General features: G+C 41.2%; 1 protein-coding gene and 1 pseudogene across 5 annotated transcripts in view; both read right to left on the bottom strand.

Annotated features, from left to right (window-relative positions):
• LOC106877781 (uncharacterized) overlaps positions 1–24,189 on the bottom strand; it is a 248,611-nt gene that overhangs the window by 64,162 nt on the left and 160,260 nt on the right. For 4 of the 5 annotated variants that reach the window (XM_052967253.2, XM_052967252.2, XM_052967254.2 and 1 more), the window contains 3 exons: positions 23,996–24,102; positions 8,025–8,177; positions 321–405 (listed from right to left, as the gene is read on the bottom strand). In XM_052967253.2, the coding sequence (XP_052823213.1) occupies positions 321–405; positions 8,025–8,177; positions 23,996–24,102 (345 nt within the window). The remainder of the gene's footprint in view (positions 1–320; positions 406–8,024; positions 8,178–23,995; positions 24,103–24,189) is intronic. The other variant, XM_052967255.2, reaches the window with a different exon arrangement.
• LOC149136146 (uncharacterized) lies at positions 18,523–20,609 on the bottom strand (annotated as a pseudogene).

Genomic DNA, 24,189 nt, shown 5'->3' with positions numbered 1-24,189 from the left:
CATTACTTGCTACAACCCCTTTTGGCACCCTTTAACCAAAAAAAGTAGATTGGGCAAGTGAAAATTGTCTTGATAAGAGATAACACCGTGGCAAAATTATAAATGCAGACGACGTATTGTTGGATAAGAAGGTACGCTACGGAAAGGGATAATGCACTACTATTATCAGTGTTATTATTGCAAATATATGCAATATGGTGTACATCATGCATAGCATGTTGTGGAAGTATGTTGTAGCATATTATGTCATAGGATAAAGGGTATGTCATATTGCATATAAAAATTATTAAAAACATACTCTGAAGCTGGAAGTAACTTACGTTATTAATATAATGTTATTATATGGTGGTTGTATATATCCACTTTCTCCTCCATTTATAAATTTGTTATAGGGTTCTTTACATTCTGAAATGGAATAATAATGAATTTTACAAATAGAAATGTGTGTGCATATGTGTATTTGTCACTTCAATGATCACAAGTATCAAGACACACTCAGATACAAAATTAACACTCAGTGTATCTTTATATCAAATATAAAATACAATAGAAATAAATGTAGTTATGTATGAAAAATTGTGTACATTTGAAATCATTCCTGCAGCACATTGTTGTTTAGCACCAAGTCAGCCTTGATCAAGCCATGACCATCTCTTCTTTTTGTCAGATATATGTATTTTGGACAACATTATGCAAGATTGATTGTACAGCATGATTTTCAAACAGGTATTAATTTATATGAGCAATGCTGGGTACATATAGCTATCGTACATTTATAGAAAACAATAAACATAGTCTACTTCTGTCGTGCTGAAATGATTAGTCAGCACCATTGTCATTGGTTCACTTGTGCATTGTTATACATTCTTTTAGCAGGAGAGTAAGTGAATATAAACTTCTGATGACTGTAGGTGATTAGAAATGTGGGGATGAGCTAGAAGAGGGTCATGACGTCAATGGTCAAGGGGCTGACCGTAAGAGGAAGCACGAGAGGGAAAGTGAGGTGAGAGAGGTGAGCATCAGCCTCTTTTTGCCCACTGGAAGCATCGTGAACAAATGTTAGGGAATTCACTTCTGGGCTGGTCAGATAGCAGCTGCTTATGCTGGGTGACAGGGGTAGGGCAGGAGTGTCAGAGAGATTACTGCTAGACAGGTGTTGATGAGAAGAAGGTAGGTGAACCTCTTTTCATTTCCTATGCACAACAAGCTATTTTGGCAATCATTAAAGATATCATTGTTCCCTAATATATGATAGCAGCATATAAGATAAGGATCGGCAGTGATGTCATCAGACCTCTCTATGGTGAAGGAGATGTAATAGTTTGGATTCAAAAATTCAAAGTTGTGGCCAGGCTACAAGACATCAAAGATGTAGCAAGCCTCATGGTGCTGTAATTGGAGGGGAGCGTGCTGGCACTGTACCTCGAAATGAATGAAGAAGAACAACTGAGTGGGCCAAAGATCAAGCAGTGCTTGAGTGAGGCTTATACAGAAGGAGAGTACACTACTTTTGCTAAGCTGAGGATGGTCAGATGGACAGGGGAACAGATTGACAAGTATGCTGCAGAGGTACGGAGGCTGGCTGTACTACCTAGTCTCACTGGAGAGGGTCTGGAGAAAGTAGTGTGACTGGCTTTTGTGAATGGCTTTCCTGACAATGTATCAGTGCAGCTACAACAATTGCCAAGTGGCAACAAAATGGCAATGAGTGAGCTCATTGTTCAAGCTTGCATTTGACACAAAACACATGGTGGAAGGCAGTGGTGATGGCGTTTGCAGAAGCCCGTGATGCTGCATGGTGGCCATTGAAAGATGAAAAGAAACCTACTGTGGAACGACAGTGTTTTAAGTGCCAGGGACCACACATGGTGAGGGACTGTGCAGAGCTTGGACCAGTTTGCTACCGGTGCAGACAGACTGGGTATATTGCCCAAAATTGTGGCCAGGGAAAAGGCCACAGGGAAGTTACTGCCTCTCAAACTTCCCCCACGAATGAGTAGAGGCATTTGTGCAGCCACTGCACAAAGTTTAGGCCATGGTTGGGGAAACACATTCAAGGCCCTTGTGAACATAGGTGGCACAATGTCTCTCATGACCCCGAAGGGGACAAAGAAATGGAAGGGGGTGAATAGTGTTCAGGCGATTGATGGCAGCGAAATTGAATGCAAGGGTAGCAACATGGAGATAGCGGTGCGAGGCACAATGTTAAAGCTGCAGGCAATCATGATTGACCAAGTGGTAGACGGGATTGATGTGGTAATGGGAATGGACGTGATCGACCGCCTTGAAAATGTCAGTGTTGGAGGAGACGTGGTTTCACTTGTTGCCAGGGGAGGGTTGCGCACCATCAGTTAGGAACGTAAGAAGAAGCAGAGCTCCGTGAATGGCTGCACTGCCTACACCATTGAAGACAAAGATTTTCAGGCAGCATTTGATGGTCAGTGGTGGACGATAGAGTGGTGCTGGAAAGAGGAACCCCCGATGCTGGAGAACAGGGTGAGCTGCTACCAGCATACCCTGAAAGGACATGCTAGGAGTGAGTTTCAAGAAGAGGTAGAGAGGTGGATTAAGGAAAGTGTTCTTATCCCATGGAAGGAAGAGGTGGTGAGCAGAGTGCTACCGCTAATGGCAGTGGTGCAGCCAACAAAGGGCAAAGTCAGACCAGTACTGGACTTTCAGGAGATGAATGGCCATGTATCATTACACACAGGTGGTGAGGCAACTGACATCTGCAGTGAGGTGCTGCATGTATAGAGACAGTCAACTAAAGCAGCAACGATTGTCAACTTGATGTCAGCATATTTGCAGCTCCATGTGAGCAATAAACTATAGCAGTATCAGCTGGTGCAATACAAGAGCCTGACATATTGTCTGACAAGGCTGGGTTTCGGGCTGTATTCTGCACTGAAGATCATAGTGACAGTGTTCAAATCTATCCTGGGAAACGTGGATAGGATATGAAGGGCCACCAATTCCTATATAGATGACATCTTAGTGGACAAGACTGTACCACCTGTGGCAGAGGTTGTAAGACGTCTGAAGAAATTCAGGCTGATTGTGAAGCCACCAGAGCTAATAGCTGGAGGAGCTGCACTGGAGCTTAAAAGAAACAAAACAGTCGTGTTGGTATTTCAGAGGAAGAATGAGATCCCAGAGCTGGGTGGGTACCAATGTCAGGAGGAGAGAACTGTTCTCAATGTGCAGGAAATTAGTAGGTCACTACCCAATCATGGGGTGGCTGCATACGGCATGCAGTTATACCAAGAGACGAGCAAAAGGGGAGAACTGGGGTGACAAAGTGGGAGAGGGGATGGTGGTGATGATGCAGGAAATTCCAAAGAGGACAAGAGTAGAAGACCCAGTCATAGGGAACTGGTGTGTGCCCAAATCAGATAACGGGACTATATGGTGTGATACTAGTAGCATTGCAATAGTTGTGCTGGAAATCAGAGGTGTCAAAGTGGAGGATGCGGCCTGGCTTCAAAAAGCAGACAATTACAACCACTGAGTTGGACGCAGTGCTGAAAGGAGTGAATTTAGCCTTGAGATGGGGTTGTGCTCCATTGAAATCCAGATGGATTTGGCTACCATGCTTGGCTGGGTAGGATTAGTGATCACCAATGAGAAGAGGGTTCAAACTAAAGGGACAGCAGAAATGTTAGTGAAGCATCACCTAGGGGTTCTAGGAGAGCTGGTTGCCCAGTTTGGTCTGAAGCTGTATGTGGTCTTTGTGCCTTCAGAGAGAAACAAGGCAGACGTTCTAACCAGGGTGAGAACACCTGGTTAGGAGAGCTGGAAGAATCGAAGCTGCGGTGTGTTGGTTAACTGACTCTGAACTAAGGAGACTACATGCCATGTATCATATGGGCATGGATCGGACCCTGTATCATACCAGGAGGATTGTCGCTGACATTACTAGACAGAGCATCCAAAAGGTGGTCAGGAACTACGACAGGTATCAATCCATCGACCCTGCTCCAGGTGTGCATGAGCAGGGAAACATTTCAATAGAGCACAACTGGAGATGACTGGCAGTGGATGTGACACACAACCGGCAGGGGACATATCTCTTGATGGTCGAATGTGGGCCAGGCCAGATGGCCATTTGGAGGGAATTGAGGGCAGGTACTGCAGATGAGATGGCACGTATTCTAAATGAGGTATTCTTAGAGTGGGGCCCTGTGGATGAATTGCTGATGGACAACAGCACAGTGTTTTGTTTGGAGGTGCTGAAGGAAATGCTTGACAGGTGGAAAGTGCACTGCTTTTTCAGAACGGCATAGAGGTTGAGTGGAAATGGGATCGTGGAAAGACATCATCAAACGATCAAGGCCATGGCAGAGAGGGGACACATCTCGCCACTAGAAGCAGTATTCTGGTACAATGTGTCACTCTGATTAGGACAGGCTGAAGAGTCCAAGCTATATGGAGCAATATTCAAATATGAATGGCAGCATCCGAGTAAGCCATTGGGATCCCCTGTAGAAGAGAGAGGGCCTTTTGTGGAGGTGGGAGATGAAGTCTGTTTATAGGATTGTCGCTTCATTGGATGATGATTGTGGAGAAAAGGAAGAGAATGAGGTTCCCAGCTTAAGAAGATCACAACATGCAAGGCACCAACCAGGGTGGGTGGCAGATTTCGACATGGATTGAAGTGAGGAGGTGATCTTTGAGATCAGGGGGGCATGTAGGGATGAACTGGAAGAAGTGGGTCATGACATCAATGGTCAAGAGGCTGACCGGAAGAGGAAGCATGAGAGGAGAAGTGAGGGGAGAGAGGGGAGCATCGGTGTCTTTTTGTCGTGAACGGACACTAAGGAATTCACTCCTGGGTTGGACAGATAGCAGGTACTTATACTGGGTGACAGGGATAGGGTAGGATCGTCGGAGAGATTACTGCTAGACAGGCATTGACGAGAAGAAGGTAGGTGAACCTCTTTTCATTTCCCACGCACAACAAGAAAGAAGCATAGTAATGATTAATTAATAAGGCCCAAGCTGCTGGAAGGAGTTGGTTTGTGATTGTAAAGAAGAATTCTTTTTATTTGAACTACATTCATCAAAGGAAAATTTAGTGTTGCTTGGCAGGCAAGAGGTGAGGATGTGTGTTCTCTGGTGGCTCTCAAACTCTGCAGTCGTTCTTGGTGTTAAACTGCTTTAATACAGAGAAAAGTGTGAAAAAAAAGTTGTAGAGCATTTCACTAAGTTCTATATTATGTGATATTGTGGCAACCTATTTGGTTGATAATCACAGTGTTGTCTGACCTGAATGTAGACTGGACCCAACTATTAGGGTTGTATGGTTTTGATTCTAGATCTCACATCAGCTTAATAATATTAGCAAGAAGTAAAGAGAAAATGTAGGAGAAAATCATAACTATTATTATTACTACTATTACATAAAATTTCCATTAATATGCAAATAGTTCTGCTTGTGTAGGTGCTGTTTATCCCGAAGGAAACTTATGTGAAATGCTGGATGCATCAAGCCATTTAAATATGTTCTATGTGGAACATGACTATAAATTCCCATTGAGAAAAGTAGCTGGGTGAAAGCAGGGTACAAAAAGCATGGTTTGTGTTCCTTTGTGAAAATGCCATGTGAATGTGGCATGTGTGTAATTGGATGTATGTATGCATGTTGTTTACACTAACAAGAAAGGTGCTGCAGAAAGTTGCATGAGAAAACTGAAAACATTTATATGAAAACACATAGAGAAAAGTAATATTTGTAGCCACTTTAACATGGCTGTCTATTTGAGCAGATTCTACTGCAATTTTTTAACCCCAAAAGGACATCTCCTCTAGCTGGTTAACAATGCACAGCTGCATCCAATAAAATTGCAAGCAGGGAAGCAAACCCCTACCATCTCCTAGCGACAGGACCAGTAGACCAGTCCTGGTTTTGGACTATTTCTGCCACTCCTCAGTACTGGACACCTCATCTGCTAGAGATGATAGTAGCAAAATCAGTGACATTGCAAAAACAGTGTGTAGAGTGAATGTATGATGGCTGGTGGGAAAACAGCCAGAAAGATTTGGAATACCATCAAACAGGCATGCATGTGTGAGAAACTGTAAATTGAAATGTGTCTGCAATAAATAATGTGCACAAAATCATCTACAAGTGGGTCTGTGGGAAAAAAAAAGCAGGATTAGCTTTAAACATGACTTTGCAAAGTTATAAAATGTGCTAGCATGAAAACAAAGGAAGTTGGTAGAATTTCAATTATTTTGTCTTTTAACTGAATGAAATGAAATGTAAATCAACTGGATGAATGGTACTGAATCTAAAGAAAATAGGTACGTGCAAAGAAAGAGTCCTTGAGAGCCTATTCTGTGAAATCATGTATATGAAAAGTTGTTTGGTTGCATTTTGTTGTTTGATTCATCGGCTGCAAGCTGGTTTCACTGTTTGGTCTCCATGCCAACTGTCAATTCTAGTCACCATTTCTTGGTTTGGCCAATAACAAATTGTTACACTGTTGATGTTGTCATTGTAGTTATGAAAGTGTGGTAGTAGAGCAGTGAGGTTATCATATTGTTAGCTTTCTGTCATTTTGAAGTTTGTTGCTGAGCTATTTTCCTGTTGTTGGCTGTATATTACTTGCATAGCTAATTAGACTGTTATTTTTAGCAATGAATTGGTAACCAAAGTGGACTGTGAACATCATTATTATATGCATTTAGCACTGGACAGCCTGAAATTGTCTCTTATCTCTTGGTATTGCTTGGAAAGAGGAGCAGATGTGTCCTCAGATGGCTCACAAAGCTCTGCCATTATTCTTGGCATGACACTGCCTTTGATACTGAGAAAAGCATGTGAAAAGGTCATATAACATTTCACTAATTTCTATATGGCATGATATCACCTGACTTGAATGTGGACTAGATCCAACTATCAGGTCTCACTGCACTTCTATATTTTTATGAGTGTGTGTAATACTTCTATTATATTCTTTCCCTATGTTTATAAAGAAATGTTTTTCATTATTTTTTAACTAGGATTTATGCAATGTAATTCTTGAAACGTTAACATAAGTAAAAATTATTGTATTAACCTTTTCTTAAATGTGTTTGAAACAAATTTAAAGGAAAATCAAGAAATTAAATCTTTTATAAATAATCATAAACAGCCATAAGAAAAACCCATGTAAATATCTCCCTGAAATAGTTATATCTTAAATTACATAGGCGTATAGATACTTTGTACAACATGAGTGAAAAATTTAGAGCAAGCATAGTCTTTTGAAAATAAATGAGCAGGAAATATTAAGATATTCTTAAACTGTTAACTCACAGCTTGGTGATGAAGTCAACCACTGAGTACGTTATTTCTTAATGTTTGGATACCTTTTCATAAGAGAACAGAAAAATATATTTCTCTCTTGGATTTTCTTCTAGATTGCTATGTTAAATATGATGATGATGACGATGATGGTGGTGAAGAGGATGATGAAGATGATGATGGCAATGACAACCATACCTGAGTCAGAAGAACAAGGTTCAAAATTGCATCAAACTATCTAGTTGACAAGTTTAGTGATTATATTTCTGTCTTGTAGATCTCAGAGATATCCCACCTTTACCAAATGTTTTCTACACCTTGATTAAGAAAGAAACTGAGGTTTTATAGATCCTTTCTCGAAACAGTTTACATTGATATCTATAATTGGCAGAACTAATGAAACCATAGTAAATGAAAAAGAATCAAGCAGCTGGTATTTCTTGTTGTTTGAAAATGCTCACTATGATTACTCTTTCTTATTTTGATTGAGTTTGATTGAGGATAGTGTCTTAATTTGGCATTAAGAAAGATGCTCTATGGATTCCTGACTTATCTTGATGGTTCCTTTCTAGTTCCCATGGTTTTCTTCTGTGGTTATCCAGGCCTCATATTCAATAACATTAGAATTTTCTCAGGTGGTCTGGAACACATGATCAATTTCTCTTAAAGATGATGCTTAGGTAAGAATTTTTTAAAATTCAGAAAAAAATTTCAGAATGGAAAATTCTCTATTTACCTGGTTCTTCACTTTGGATGCTGCCTATAAATCCTGCCTTATCAGTTTCCTTTTTTAAAAAGAATTCAACAAAAAGGCTATTATTTCTGGAGTGGTAGGTACTGATTTTATTCTGACAAGCATTTCCATAATTTTCACCCTTGTTGCTTGACCCTTTTCAATAGAAGACAAAAAAGATATGTTCCAGTCTTTGTGCATGAATGTGAATTTACGAGTAGAATATATGAATATGAGAAAATAATAGAATTTATTCCTTTCATACATATTTGTGTGTGTATATCCTCTTCTTAGTTTTCTGTATTTTTTCCTGTATTTTGTGTGTGTGTATCTGTCTGTTTGTCTATCTATCTATCTGCTGGATGGACACTAGTCAAATGGGATCCACATAAGTTGGAGATTTTTGCATGTTTAAAAGTTTTCATTGTCAAATATTTTGTGTTTAAAAGTTGTGCCACAACATTCACTTCAAAACTTGATAAACATTTATATAAAATTTTGCTCCTGTGTGGGCGAAATTTCCCAAACTTTGAAGGCTTTCGTCGATTCATTTTAGCCCTTTACTTTTAGTGGGGGATTGGAATGCTACCTTGGACACACATCTAGACTATGTGGGCAGAGATAGGAATAGACGAAGATGCAAATGATTCAGAGACCTGCTCAGATGCTTTCGACCACCCGAATGCGCTAACGTGAACATGGAGCAACCGCATTGAGTCGTCGAGATCGTATCTAGATAGGATATTGTGTAGGACAGTAAATAGAGCTAGCGTAGGGTGTCAGCAATTCCACATAGTCAGCTATATGGATCACAAACTTGTGGTGTGTACGCTAGACTCAGATATGATACATAGGCAGGGTCCCAGAACTGGAAAATAAACGCGTCTTTCCCATCGAGACAGGTTTTCAGAGACCAAATTAGTACACTAGTAAAGAGGGCATTGAGGAGCTGGTCGGCGAGACGCCAAAAGACTACGAAGTGGTGACGGGAGCGAAAATCAACTGGGAAAAGTTGGTGGGCTCGGCACCTGGAGAAGCAAGCCCATACCATCTGACAGTGCCTCAGTAGTAGGACGCTGGACGGACGGGCCAGTCAAGTTGCTCGGAGTTTGGTTCAGTCCGGACCTGCAAACAGAGAAGAACTGGGACGAGATAACGAGTAGGTTGGCCACGAGAGGAAGCTGTCCCTAAAAGGTTGGGCAAAGGTGGCAAACATGTACATCGCGTCTGTCATCAACTACCGCCTGATTGTTGTGCCTTGTCCCGACCCTACCACCACCAAACTGGAACGTATCCTCTTCCGCTTCTTGTGGAAAGGAAGTGTTCCGATGGTCAGGCGGTCCGTTTGCTGCCAACACCCACTGAAAGGAGGGATGGGCATGCCGTGGTTGATGATGCGCAGACATGCGCTGAGACTGTGACATCTTCGGCTCTACGTGGACGACGGTGAGCAGGTGTGGTCACCGTTTGTGTGGTGTGCTTTCCCACAGCTCATCTTCATGACCGAGCTACAGTCGTGGATCAAGAAGAGGCCAAGGAAGGGTGAATGGCACCGCAAGTGTCGAATTGCTCTTGGGTCGACCTTGAGCAACTGCATCACAACCAATGCATTCTATAGGGGATGAGTGGAGGGGAGGTACGACGATGATCTTGGGGCGAACCTGGGCATCGACAAGGAATACCTGACCTGCACGTTCAAGTTGACTTTTGGGCCGGGACCTATGGACAACTTCCAGAGATCTCTGGCCTGACAGTGCTACCGCGAAGCGCTACCCGTTTAGGATAAGCTCTACAGACATGACTCGAGAAACACGGAGCCGACCTGCCTGAGATGCGGTCAGAGCGACGAAACCATTCTGCATGCACTCGTGCAGTGTCCAACCATTTCCGACCTGCGGGCTTATGTCGAACGACTGCCGTCACGTGTGGGACGAGTCGGTTTATCAGCCATGTCTATCGTCAATATCGTCATGCCTCCTTCCTTCAAACGGGAAGGAAGAGCTATTTTTATCGTACTTTTGGCTATGGCAAAAGAATGTTTCTGGTGGACACGCCTGAAAGGATTAGAGACAAACATTTCCCTCTCTAGTCAATCTCTCATCAACTTTTTCAAGTATCACTTGAAAAGGAAGGTGAGAGTAGAGAGGCAAGTTTTGTTTAGCGAATGTTTCAAAAATAGATGCGTGAATGTAGCAAGGATGGCACGTATGAATGATGAAGCCATCTTGAGCATGATCCTATGAACCAGAAAAAAGAACAAAAAATTTAAAATAGAGAGTTACTTACTTGTAAATAAATGTGTTAACATGTGACATTATTGCCCGAGGTTACCGTGGTCTTTTTGTAGGTTTTTCTTTCCACAGATAAACCTCCCCATTTCTTGGGAACTTTTTATACTATTTCGACTTTTTTTGTGTATATCCCAAACGATTTCCATCCCTTTTGATCGTTGTCCCTAATTTTTTTTGTTTTTTTCTACTTCATTTGTTTTCGCCCCCCTCGAAAAAAAAAAACACTACATTGTATTTGTCCCTTCTATGTTCAGCCTTGTGTGGCCAATAAAGAAAGTTATCTCTCTCTCTCTCTCTCTCTCTCTCTCTCTCTCTCTCTCTCTCTCTATATATATATATATATATATATATATATATATATATATATATATATTATCTTTTACTGTTTCAGTCATTTGACTATGGTGATGCAGGGGCACTGCCTTGAAGAGTTTTGTTAGTTGAACAAATTGATCCCAGGTGGTGGTGGGGGACAAACACAGACACAAAGACACACACACTTAGACATATATATTACATATGCATACACACATACACACACACACAACCTCGTGGGCATCGGTACCATTTTCCTCTTTCTCCGTTCTTCCATTCTCCGAACTTTCCATCTTTCCGACGAAGGGCTACGCCCGAAACGTCATACACTCTCTCTTTCCTTTCCTGAGCGTCCAATAATACTATCCATATCACGTCCTCACTTTGTTGTTTTTTTGTTTTTTTGTTATTGTTTTTTTGAACTATATATATATATATATATATAGATATAGATATAGATATAGATAGATAGATAGATAGATAGATAAAAAAAAGTGTAGGTGGCATACGACTGGGTATATATTTATAAAAAAGAAGTTTGAAAACGCCAATATATAAAAAATGAATTTTAATTAAAAATTTTTGTCAGAGATATTTTTAACATGTTTCGGTTCTTGTAAAAACGAACCTTATCAAAAATACATATTTAAAAAAATGAAATTAAATGAAGAGTTCATAATTGTTCCTTACTGGTGTCAATAGTGACCGTAATAACAGTAGCAGTAGTAGCAGTATCAGCAGCAGTAGTGATAGTAGTAGCAGTGATTGTTAGTAGTGACCTTAATAGTAGTAGTAGTAGTAGTGACCGTAATAACTAATATATGATGTTAATGTTACTGGCTCAGGGTGTTTAAACTTGGCCCGAATTTTCTAGTAAAATGAAGCTCTTTGTTTTGACGTTGGGTGAAAGTTGTGTTGTAATTGAATTGGTAAAGTAGGAAGGTCGTAAACCTTGGATTTTTATTCGGTGTACATCTGTCTATGTGGTCGCTGACAGGTATTTTTCTGTATTCAGGATTCCTGATTTGGGATTTATGTAATGCCATCCTTTTTCGTAGGCTGTTTTTTTGTATGGCCTATATATTGCTTATTGCATCCTGCGCATGTTATTACATAAATTAGGTTTTCCGATGCACAAATGAAGTTTTTTCTGATGATGAAATGATGGCCTTGTTCTAATGTGTATTCCGAACCTTCTACTAAGATGGTACAAATCCCGCAGTTTGGCCTTCCACACTTTTTGACTGTTGGTTTTGTGGTTATTATTGGGTGCAGTTTAGCCTGTGTTAAAATCTTCTTTAAGGATTTTGGCTGTCGTTTGCTTTTTATGATGGTGTGTGTTTGGAGGATTTGATTCATCCTTGGGTCTCCCTTGAGTAGGGCTGTGTTTTGGAGTATGGTATTGAAGGCCTCGTTGTTAAGTGTGTTGTGTGTAGAGATGTAGGGTAGGGTTTTTAATTTTTCATCCCCTTTTGGTTTTGGTTGTCTCAGGTCTTCTATATTCAGTTTAAGTGTTCGTTGGATTGCATTGTCTATTAGGGGTTGTGGATAATTCCTATTTTTTAGTGTAGCTCTGAGTTCCTGGAGACGTGTGTGTCGGGTGTTTGTGTCTGATACTATGGTGCAAATCCTTTTGGCTAAACAGAAAGGGATGTTCATTCTCGTGTGCCTAGGGTGGCATGAGTCAAATGGTAGGTACTGCTTAGTAGTAGGTCACTACTACTGCTGCTGCTGCTGCTTGTGCTGCTTCCACCCATACCACTACAACCAATTAACTACTGACACGGACAGAGGTCACTGCTATTTACCATTACCAACAGGGTCACTACTACTACTACTACAACCAACAAAAAATGCCCCCACGTGGACTATTGACACCAGTAAGGAACAATTATGAACTCTTCATTTAATTTCATTTTTTAAAATATGTGTTTTTGATAAGGTTCGTTTTTACAAGAACCGAAACATGTTAAAAATATCTCTGACAAAATTTTTTAATTAAAATTCATTTTTTATATATTGGCGTTTTCAAACTTCTTTTTTATAAATATATATATATATATATATATATATATATATATATATATATATATATAATAATAATAATGGTAGAAAATTTAGAGAAATATTCTACCGGTGGCCAGCATGCATAATAAAGTCAATAGACAACATATTTTTCCTATAAATTAGTGTACGTTTTTATACCTTACACCTTAACTACCTTTTCCAGCATATAAGGTGTCCTGTTAAAGGTCACCTCTTTTGTGTATAAAAGCGTACACTAATTCATATATACATACATGTGAGTGTGTGTATATATATATATATATATATATATATATATATATATATATATATATATATATGTATATATATATGTATATATATATATATATATATATATATATATATATATATATATATATATATATATATATATATATATATATATATATTATTTTATTTAAAAGAGTTCCAACTATGAAATTGAGAGAAAATGCAAAGAAAAGGACTTTATTAAGAAATTCAAATCTACTCTTAACAAACAATGATTAAATTTATCCTACTTGGGGTTTAAAAATCTTATCCCTATAACTAAAACACAAAAAATCTCTCAAATATCATCATTTCTAAAAATAGCCAAACACCTACTGGGGTTCAAAAATCTTATCCCTATAACCAAAACACAAAAATTCTATCAAATGTCATCATTTCTAAAAATAAACTTGGCATCAACTCTAAAAATAGCCAAACACATACTGCTGCTGTCCAAAGGAATAGGTATAAAAGACAGAAAACCAGCCAGTCTATTACAGTCTGTTACAGTCTGTCATACCGGCCATGATGAAATACCACAAGGTATAGAAAATACGTATTCGCCTTTATATATTTATATATTTAATCCTTTATATTGAACACTCAATATTTCATATATTCAATAAGACATATTCCATATATTCAATAAGACATTCAACACTTCATTTCATTGTACCATCCATCTTTTTTTATATTATATATTATATATTCCATATTCTATATCCCATATAAATTTTACAAGAATATAGATAAAAAACATAAAAACAGACAGAGTTGGAACTCTTTTAAATAAAATAATATATTCCTCTATACACGATCATACAAAACCCTTTTTTTGTACTCACACACACACACACACACACACACACACACACACACACATATATATATATATATATATATATATATATATATATATATATATATATATATATATATATATATATATATATATTTATATAAATTAGAAATGGAAACCAATAAATTGAACAATTAAATAATTTAATCATTAAATGATAAATTCAATTTTATTTTATTTTATTTTATTATCTTTTTTTCGTGAGATATTTAAGAAGATATGTCTATCTGATGAAACTGCATTATATCTAAACGATATTTTATTATTCTTGAAAAATCTTGTTTTTATTACTGGTGTTGAAACAGCTGTGATTTATGAAATGTATCATTTGTTTGTATAAAATAATAAAATTGAATTGAATTTATCATTTAATGATTAAATTATTTAAATGTTCAATTTATTGTTTTGGTTTCTATTTCTAATTTATATTTATACTGATAAACTACGTTTATTTTATTTATTTACCTATTTGTTAAGAGTGATAGTTCCTAACATTGTTATTGATATAGGTAAAAACACCCAGTAAATTCTTCAGATATTTAATATCCCTTAGGTGGTTATTGAATACCTAACTAAATTGTTATATATATATATATATACACGACAGGCTTCTTTCAGCTTCCTTCTATCAAATATATTCACAAGGCTTCAGTCAGCCCAAGGCTATTGTAAAGACACTTGCCCAAGATGCCATGCAGTGTGACTAAACCCAGAACCATGTGGTTGGGAAGTGAGCTTCTTACCACAAAGCCATGTCTGCTCCTATATATATATCATCATCGTTTAACGTCCGCTTTCCATGCTAGCATGGGTTGGACGATTTGACTGAGGACTGGCAAGCCAGAAGGATGAAACCAGGCTCCAATCTGATCTGGCAGAGTTTCTACAGCTGGATGCCCTTCCTAACGCCAACCACTCCGAGAGTGTAGTGGGTGCTTTTATGTGCCACTGGCACAAGGGCCAGTCACACGGTACTGGCAATGGCCAAGCTCAAAAAGGTGTTTTTTACGTGCCACCTGCACGGGAGCCAGTCCAGCGGCACTGGCAACGACCTCGCTCGAATGATTTTCTAACATGCCACCAGCACAAGTGCTAGAAGGCAACGCTGGTAACGATTACGCTCTAATGGTGCCATTTACGGGCCACTAGCATGGAAGCCAGACAGCTGCTCTGGAAATGAACACGCTCAACAGTGCTGTTAGTGCTCCACTGGTGCAGTGACCAGTCATCGAGTATGGTTCAATTACGATTTCACTTGCCCCAACAGATCTTCACAAGCAGCGTTTAGTGTCCAATGAAGGAGAGGTTGGCATGGGTGCCAGTCATCGGATTCGGTTCAATTTCGATTTCAGATTTCAAATTTCAAATTCCAAATTCACTTGCCTCAACAGGTTTTCGCAAGCAGGGTTTTTAGTGTCCAATGAAGTAAAGATACGGATTAGTGAGCTGGCTACACTTCTGACAGAGATCACAGATTATGCTCTCACTTGCCTTGCCAGGTCTTCTCACATACTGCATATTTCCAAAGGTCCCGGTCACTGGTCATTGCCTCCGTGAGGCCTAAAGTTCGAAGGTCGTGCTTCACCACCTCATCCCAGGTCTTCCTGGGTCTACCTCTTCCACAGGTTCCCTCAACTGCTAGGGTGTGGCACTTTTTCACACAACTATCCTCATCCATTCTTGCCGCATGTCCATACCAGCGCAATCGTCTCTCTTGCACACCACAACTGATGCTTCTTAAGTATAACTTTTCTCTCAAGATACTTACACTCTGTCGAGTATGCACACTTACTCCATCGGAGTATACTGGCTTTGTTTCTTGCAAGCTTACGCATGTCCTCAGCAGTCACGGCCCATGTTTCACTGCCATGTAGCATGGCTGTTCATACACATGCGTCATAAAATCTACCTTTTACTCTGAGTGAGAGGCCCTTTGTCACCAGCAGAGGTAAGAGCTCTCTAAACTTTGCCCAGGCTATTCTTATTCTAACAGCTACACTTTCAGTGCACCCTCCCTCACTACAAACTTGGTCACCTAGGTAGTGGAAGCTATCAACTATTTCTAGTTTTTCTCCCTGGAGTGTGGTAAAGGTTGTTTTCTGCACATTTTCAGTGTTTATTGCTCCTGAGCATCTGCCACATACAAAAACTATCTTGCTAGTTAGCCTTCCTTTGATATTGCTGCACCTCTTATGTGTCCATAGCTTACACTGGGTACATCTTATGGAGTTTCTACCTACGCCTTTTGTACAGACCGAGCAGGGCCATCTATATGAAGGGGTATATATATATATATATATATATATATATATATATATATATAAATAAATGCAAGTAGAGTTTAAAGATTCACAACAACTGTTTCAGTAGCATTTTTTTTTTATGAATAGTCCGTTTATCCTAATTACATTATAAAAAAAGTCATTGAAACAATTTAAAGATTGAAGATTAAATATATATATATATATATATATATATATATATATATATATGTGTGTGTGTGTGTGTATGTATATATGTATGTATGTGTGTGTGTGTACTAGATTTGGGTCATATTAGCAAATGCATAATTGACCAACCATTGGAACAGTACTGGTGATGTCATCACTTGGTTACACTCTCTCTCACTTCCTTCAGTTCAATATTTGAAGCTATTATGCTTCCATATCCTCATATCTATTAAATAAGGCCAATATCTTAGCAAGGAAACTTGTACCTTTCTCTCTGTCAGACATTGACATTATCCTAGCAGCTAGGAAAGCACCTTTGTCTTTTAATAACAACTATTAATCCTATAATTCTTCTATAGTTCTCTCTGATATAACCATGAGCTCTTCAGACTCCGCTCAGGTTACCAACCTGGTCGGTCCTTTTCTTCTTTCTCAGATAAACCAGCATTTCCCAAGCCTACCCAGCGGTTGATACCGTCTATCAAGTGTGTGCCCATTGGTTCCTCTAGAGGGCCAGAGTATCATCTCTGTAGAGACTGAAAAGGACTGAAGGGAACTTCTTTCCTAATGTGTCGAGAATGTATAGTCTAATGAGGTCACATATGTCGGTGCTGTCATAGGTTTCCATCGTCACATCATAGGAACCCTCGGGGTTGGATTGCTTGGTTACTCTATGACTGGACATATACTTAACTGCATATAAATACATTATGGCTCTATGCTTTAGAGTGTGCTTCTTTTTTGGATATATGATACACTGACGATCCATCCTGTGACCTGGACACAGAGTGTCTTATGAAAGCTGCCCCATGGTTTATGTTTGAACGCTGCACTGATGCCTCAGACTTCTACATATTCACAACTGCCACAAACTCTCAGACAACATGGAACATTATGACATTGGTTACTCCACGAAGAATATTCCAGCACTGTCCAAAGGGGTCTATGCAAAAATGCTGCTAGAGAAAACGATAGACCTCATACAGTGGATGGGGTGGAAGGCATATTTCCATGACCAAGGCATGCCACCCTCTGAGGCCAAGTCTAGGAGGTTCCCACACATGAAACCTTCGAAATGGACCTACAGGGCATCATTCTCAAGCTAAGATTCCATAAGCCCTCTTCCCATTTTCACTGCAAACTCTGTACAGACATACAACTAAAAAAACTCTGACAGGTCCTTACTCTTCTTGGACAAGACTAAAAACATATATAAGATAGAGGCATATACTTATGGCAGTGTTTTAGACAATTGCATAACACATAATATAGGCATGCTTCCCCAAACACATGCAACAACATTAATAGTGAAGCTAAACAGATAGCAATTAGCTAAGGTGTAGCTGATAGAGTAAAAATTTTAGCCAAAAGAAATGCCTTTATCACAATTAAAGACCACAAACCAAACTTTGCCTCTAACCCTAAATGGTACCTGATCAACCTGGCCAAATCTGAGATTGGTCAAGCAAGCAAACATGTACTGAGGAAGATCAACAGTGACATAGGGAGAGCATTTGGCCTCTCCCTATTGTGCACCACTAAAGAGGTGACTTCATGATTTAATGCCAACCAGGGGAGGGACAGAGCAAGGTTCACACAATTTGACATAGTCGAATTTTACCCGTCCGTATTGAAATGGTTGCTGATCAAGGCACTTACCTTCACTAAGGGCTTCACAAACATTAGCGATAGAGATATAGATGTCATCATGCAAGTCAGGAGAATGGTGCTGCTTAATAAAGATTCGACATGGGTCAAGCAATTTGACCGCAAGGGTCCCTTCGGTGTGGAGATGGGAGCCTACGATCGTGGACACTTTAGGAAAGAAGTTCCCTTCAGTCCTCTTCAGTCTCTACACAGATGATTCTCTGGCCATCTCTAGAGGAGCCAATGGGCACACACTTGATATGCTTAGAAAGGACCTGATTAGTGCCCTAGGCTCCATGGGACTCAAAATAACTATTGAGACCAACCTCACCACTGTGGACTGCCTAGATGTCACTCTAGACTTGGGCTGCAGTACACACAGGCCCTACTGCATACCAAACAAGAGGCTGTTTGGTATGCAATACATCAACACAGCCTCCTTCCACCACTCCTGTCATATTCAAGAACCTAGTGAAGGGTGTTAGCAAGAGGGTCTCAGACTTATCTTCAAGTCAATAAATCTTTGACACCACATGCCCTATTACAATAAGGTACTAGCATAGTGGGTTTAAGGACCGCATCTATATGCTGGGCCCTAGCACCCACAAAAATAAGAGCCACTGGAATGTTGTTTGGTTTGCCCCATCCGTCTCATTCAACTTACGGCCTCGATTGGCGAAATGTGGCCCCTCTCTGCCATGGTCTTGATGGTACGATGATGCCTTTCCACCACTCCATTTCCACTTGGCCGGTATGCCGCCCTGAAGAAGCGGCTGACCTGCCACCCGTCAAGCATTTCTTTCAGCACCTCCGAGCGAAATGCAGTGCCATTATCCAGCAGCAGCTCATCCACAGGGCCTCGTTCCAGGAATATCCCATTTAATACTCCCGTGATTTCCTCTGCAGTCCCCGTCTTCATCTCCCTCCATATGGCCATCCTCCCCGGTCCGCAGTCAACCATTGAGAGGTACGTCCCCTGCCGGTAGTGTGTTACGTCCACTGCCAGTCGTTTCCAGTTGTGGTCCACTGGAATACTTCCCGCCTCATGTACGCCCGGAGCAGGGTCAATAGACTGGCACCTGTCACAGCTGCTAACCACTCTCTGCACGCTCCGCCTCGTTACCTCGGAGTCGACTTTCCTGGCTAGGAACAATGTCCTGTCCACTCCCATGTGATGCATGGTATGCAATCTCCTCAACTCCGAGTCACTCAGACAGCATACTGCAGCCACAGCCTGCTCCACATCCTCTGGCACCTGCAACTAGGCTAGCTTTACCCTGGTTAGGACATCTGCCCTGTTCTTTTCGGAAGGCACAAAAATTACGCTCAGCTTCAGATCGAACTCAGCGGTTAGCTCATGCAATATTCCCAATCGGCGCTTTACCAGCATCTCCGCGGCCCCTTTGGTTCACACCCTCCGCTCATTGGTGATGACTGCCGTCACCCAACCAAGTACAGTGGCCGAATCGGTTCTAATTTCGATGGTGCACAGCCCCCACTTCAAGGCCAGGTTCACCCCCTTCAGCACGGCATCCAACTCCGCCACATTGATATGGTTGCAGTCATCCATCTTCCTGAGCCAGGCTGCATCTTCCACCACGGTGCCTCCCATTTCTAAGACAATCCCTATTGCGATGCTACTGGCGTCACACCAAACGATCCCGCTCTTTGATTTGGGAACATACCAACTGCCCCTCACTGGATCCTCTGCTCTCACTCTGACTAAGACTTCCTGCATCATGTCGGTCGTTTTCTCCCCTACTCTGTCATTCCACTTTGCTCCTTCGGCTCGTCTCTTGATGAAGCTACATGCTATCCGGAGCCATCCTGCAACCGGGTAGTGTCCCACCAGCTTCCCACACACCGAGAACAGTTCCCGTCTACTCACGCTGGTGCCCAGTTCGGGGATCTCGTTCCCACGCCGAAACACCAACGCACCGGCCTTGTCTCTCCGTAGCTTGAGGCCCAGTGCAGCGCCTCCCTCCATGGCCTCTGGTGGCTTGGCGACCAGTCCGAAATTCTTCAGGTGACCTATGACCTCCGTTGCTGGCATTATGGTTTCATCCACAAGGATGTCATCGATGTACGAATTGGTGACCCTTTTTAGTCTGTCCACCTTTCCCAGGATGGCCTTGAGAATTGTTGCCATAATTTTTGGCGCCGAATTTATCCCAAACCCCAGCCTGGTCAAACAGTATGTCTGGCCCTTATACCTGACAAGCTGATGCTTCCACAGTCTCTCAGCCACATGCACCTGCAGGTATGCCGACTTCAAATCGACGATCGTGGAGGCCCCTGTCATCTGCCTCCATTCTCGCAAGGTGTCTTCGCAGACATCTGTGGCCTCGCCGCCTGTATGACATGATATGTGGTCATTCAGCTCTCGGAAGTCAAGCACTGGTCTGACCTTATGCTTTGTGGGCTGTACCACCGCCATCAGCGGCAGGACTCCGCTCTCTACTTCTTCCGAAGGGATCAATATGCCCTCCTTAATCCACCGCTCCACCTCACTCTCGAACTCGCTTCTGGCATCTCCTTTCAAAGTATGCTGGTAACAGCCCACTTTATTTTTTAACGTCGGGGGCTCTCCCCTCCAGTGCCACTCCACTGTCCACCTCTGGCCATCGAAGGCGGCACGAAAATCCTGGTCTTCAATGGTGTGCGTGGCAAAGTTTTCTTCGCGGTTCTCACCAACGCAGGGTGTCGCCATACACGGTTTCACTCGTTGACAGTGACACCTCCTAAACGGGTGATTGCATCCATTCCCATCACCACGTCAATCTCATCCACCAAGTGGCCAACTACAATTGCTTGCAGCGTCAGCTTTGTTCCCTGCACCTCAATCTGCACGTCAGTAATGCCTTCACAGCGTACCTCTCTTCCGTCGACTGCCCTCACACTGCTTTCTCCACTCCACGTCTCTACCACTCCCGGAGTCATCAGGGTCGTTGTACAGCCTGTGTCCACGAGGGCTCGCGACATCTTCCCCTCCACCAGCACCTCAACAACGGGTAGCAAAAAACGCGCCTCTATTGATCCAAAGGGATGACCACTGGTGCAGTAGTCACTCTTAGACCATTTCCCTGCAGACATGCGCTGGCTATATGTCCCGTTTCTCGACAAGGGTAGCAAATGACCTCAGGCTTGGGTAACTTGCAGTCTCGCACCATGTGCGGGCCCTGACACTGGAAACACTGTCCTTTGAGCGGTCGCACACGTTCCTTGTTCGACCCCTCTCCGCTACTCCTTGGTCGGCCACCTTTTGCTGTTGCAGTTGCTGCCAACCGCATCGATCTACAACATGAAACTAACATGCGGGCTCTCGTTATTATATCCGCCATGGGCATGGCGTTCACGTCCGGCAGTTTCTGCAATTTGACCGACATGTGGTCAGGAAAACCAGTCACAAACGCCAACTTAACCGTCCGATCTAGCGATTCTCCCTCGTACCCCGTCAGTTTAGCCAATCTCCTAAGTTCGTTGGCAAACACGTCGACCTGTTCGCCAGTCCACTTTGCTCTCCCCAGGCGAGCGTACGCTTCAAACATTCCTTCTGCGAAGGCCTCCATCAAGCGGATTTCTATTTTTTCCGCGCTAAGTTGGTCCCTCTCTTCCATCTCTAAGAATAGCGCCAACGCCGGGCCAGCTAAGTACAGCGGTAAAAAGCTTGCTAAGTCGCCTATCCCGTGGAGCTTCGCGACCAGCTTCATCTTTTTTAGCCACACGACCACGTCCATGTCACCGCAAAATGGTTTAATCACATCGCTCGAAATCCGGACTACACTCATAATTTTTTTTTTTTTTTTTTGTTATGGGCCGAAATAGCTTGTGGTGTGATGGAGGAAAAAGATAACAAGAAGCAAAAGGACAGAATGAAACGTTAAGACCTTACTTCGTCGACCGCGGCGGAGTAAACGATCGCTCCAGATCAAAACATGTCTTCCTCGTAAGCTGTCTGTCTTCTGACTGCCCCCCCCCCCACACGTGCTGACCTTCGACCGCGTGTATCCGACTTCCGGCCTGGCCCTTCCGGTCCAGCTTCACTTCCGTTTGCTTCATCTCTCTCCACCAACAACACATAGCTCATCACAGCCCATAACACCACATGGACTTTATTATTCTTCATTTCCAGCCAGAGTTCCATGTCTAAGACCTGTAGCCTATAATCAGGGTTCCATGCTAGGGTAGTCTGCTGTTACTTTAAATACTCTGGTGGATGGAGTTAGCTATTTGCTAGATGTTCTCCATAGTTCTAGTTTCTAGTTTATTGATACATGCATATTTATGTATCAATATACATATTTGTGTCTATGGATATGTATGTGTGTAGTTGAATGTGCCTCTATAGGTGCCTTTCAACTATCAATATAAGAGTGTATCTTTGCAGTAATGTATGTGTGTGTGTGTGTGTGTGTTTTACATGTATATATATATATATATATGCCTCTATAGGTATATATATATGTATGTTTCCCTGTTTGTACATTTATCTGTATGTGCATATCTTTTTATATTTTTATATTATGTATATGTATGCGTTTTGGTACATATTTAGTTATATATTGTGTTTATACTTGTGTATACATACATATGTTTAAGTTTGCACTAATGTTTATCTCTGTGTATGTAGATTAATGAGAACAAGAATATACAACTATGTGGGTGTGGTTGTGTATTTTATATTTTATTATTTTCAATTTCTTAGTATGTTAATGCATACAGAGAAGCTCTGGAGAAAGTGTAGTGAACAGAAATGTAAAAGAGCATGAGGGAGCAGTGGGTGAGTACAATGGAGATAGGGAGAAGGAGAAAAGCAGAATGTGAATGCTGTGAAAGCATTTTTGATGGTGAGACATTAGAGGGATCAAAAAAGGGAAGGCAGTAGAGAGAGGATAGGAAGAAATAGGATTAGGGGTAAACTATAGGCGAGTGCAGGGAAGGAAAGAAAGGCTGGAGAGTATCTTAGAGGTGTAAAGAAAGGTAAGCAGTGGGATAACAGCAAGAGAAAGTGTTGAGAGGCATTAGAGGTAATCTGGGAGAGAGAAAGAGTATGATGTAAGTGATGAAGAGCTGGGATAATGGAGGGGGCAGAGAGCTAAGATATCCAGGCTACACTGGAGAAGGCAAGCTACTGGATTTGGTTAAAAAGAGACAATGTGCAATGGCTAGAAGAATATTGATTGAACCAGTTGATTTAGCAAGTGAGGTCTCATCTTAATGAGTGGGGTGGTGCACAATAATGCTGTCCAGAGGAAGGCCCTGAAATGGCACATATTCTCTTCTGATAACCCTATAAGCCTGCTGGTATCTGGTATGGAGAGCTTTCAAGTGGTAGCACTTGTAACTGTAAGTTGTTTACATGGCTGTGTGGTAAGATGCTGGCTTCACAACCACATGGTTCTGGGTTCAGTCCCACTGCATGAAACATCAGGCAAGTGTCTTCTACTATAGCCTTGGGCCAACCAAAGCATTGTGAGTGGATTTGGTAGGCAGAAACTGAAAGAAGCCTGACATATGTAAGTATGTGTGTTTTTGTGTCTGTGTTTGTCCCCCACCACCAATTGACAACCAGTGTTGGTGTGTTTACATCTCTGTAACTTAGCGGTTCAGCAAAAGATACCAATACAATAAGTATCAGGCTTAAAAATAATAAGTACTGGAATTGATTCATTCGACTAAAAATTCTTCAAGGTGCTACCCCAGCATTGTCGCAGTCTAATGACTGAAACAAGTTAAAGATAAAACATATATGAAAGAACAATAACTTTTAAAATATGCATATACACCCATTACTTTTTTTTTTTTCTATCTTCAATCACATTGTTCACATAGATGCATTAATTTATGAAACATTGTAAGTTATAGTGCTGGCTCTGAATTCTATTGAAAATCTATAGAGTTCTTGACCCCTTAGTTTTAAGTTGTGTTTATGCATAGAACTTAGTACTCTGTGCAAGAAAGAATTAAGTATACTGGTGACAAAGTATCAGCTATCAAACTTTCAATCATTTGTTCAACACTTCACTGACTTGGTCAGCTGCAACATCATTGTATGTGTAGAAAATAAATATGAGTTGTAACATATGGTGTACTCACCCTCATAAACTGTTATATTGCATGAATTTTCATTGTACCACAAGAGTGTGAAGGAAATAATTCTATCGCTCCTTGAACTTACGATTTTTCTTTGACAGTAATTGAATCTGAAATTAGATAAATTTTTTGAGTAATACTCTAATTTTGGATAACACACAGCAATACTATAATTTTGTACCACACACAGCAATACT

Source organism: Octopus bimaculoides, chromosome 4 (genome assembly GCF_046866305.1).
Source record: "Octopus bimaculoides isolate indiv1 chromosome 4, ASM4686630v1, whole genome shotgun sequence".
Classification (NCBI taxonomy): domain Eukaryota; kingdom Metazoa; phylum Mollusca; class Cephalopoda; order Octopoda; family Octopodidae; genus Octopus; species Octopus bimaculoides.
The sequence above is the reverse complement of the archived record's forward strand: the minus strand, read 5'-3'. Positions and strand labels throughout refer to the sequence as shown.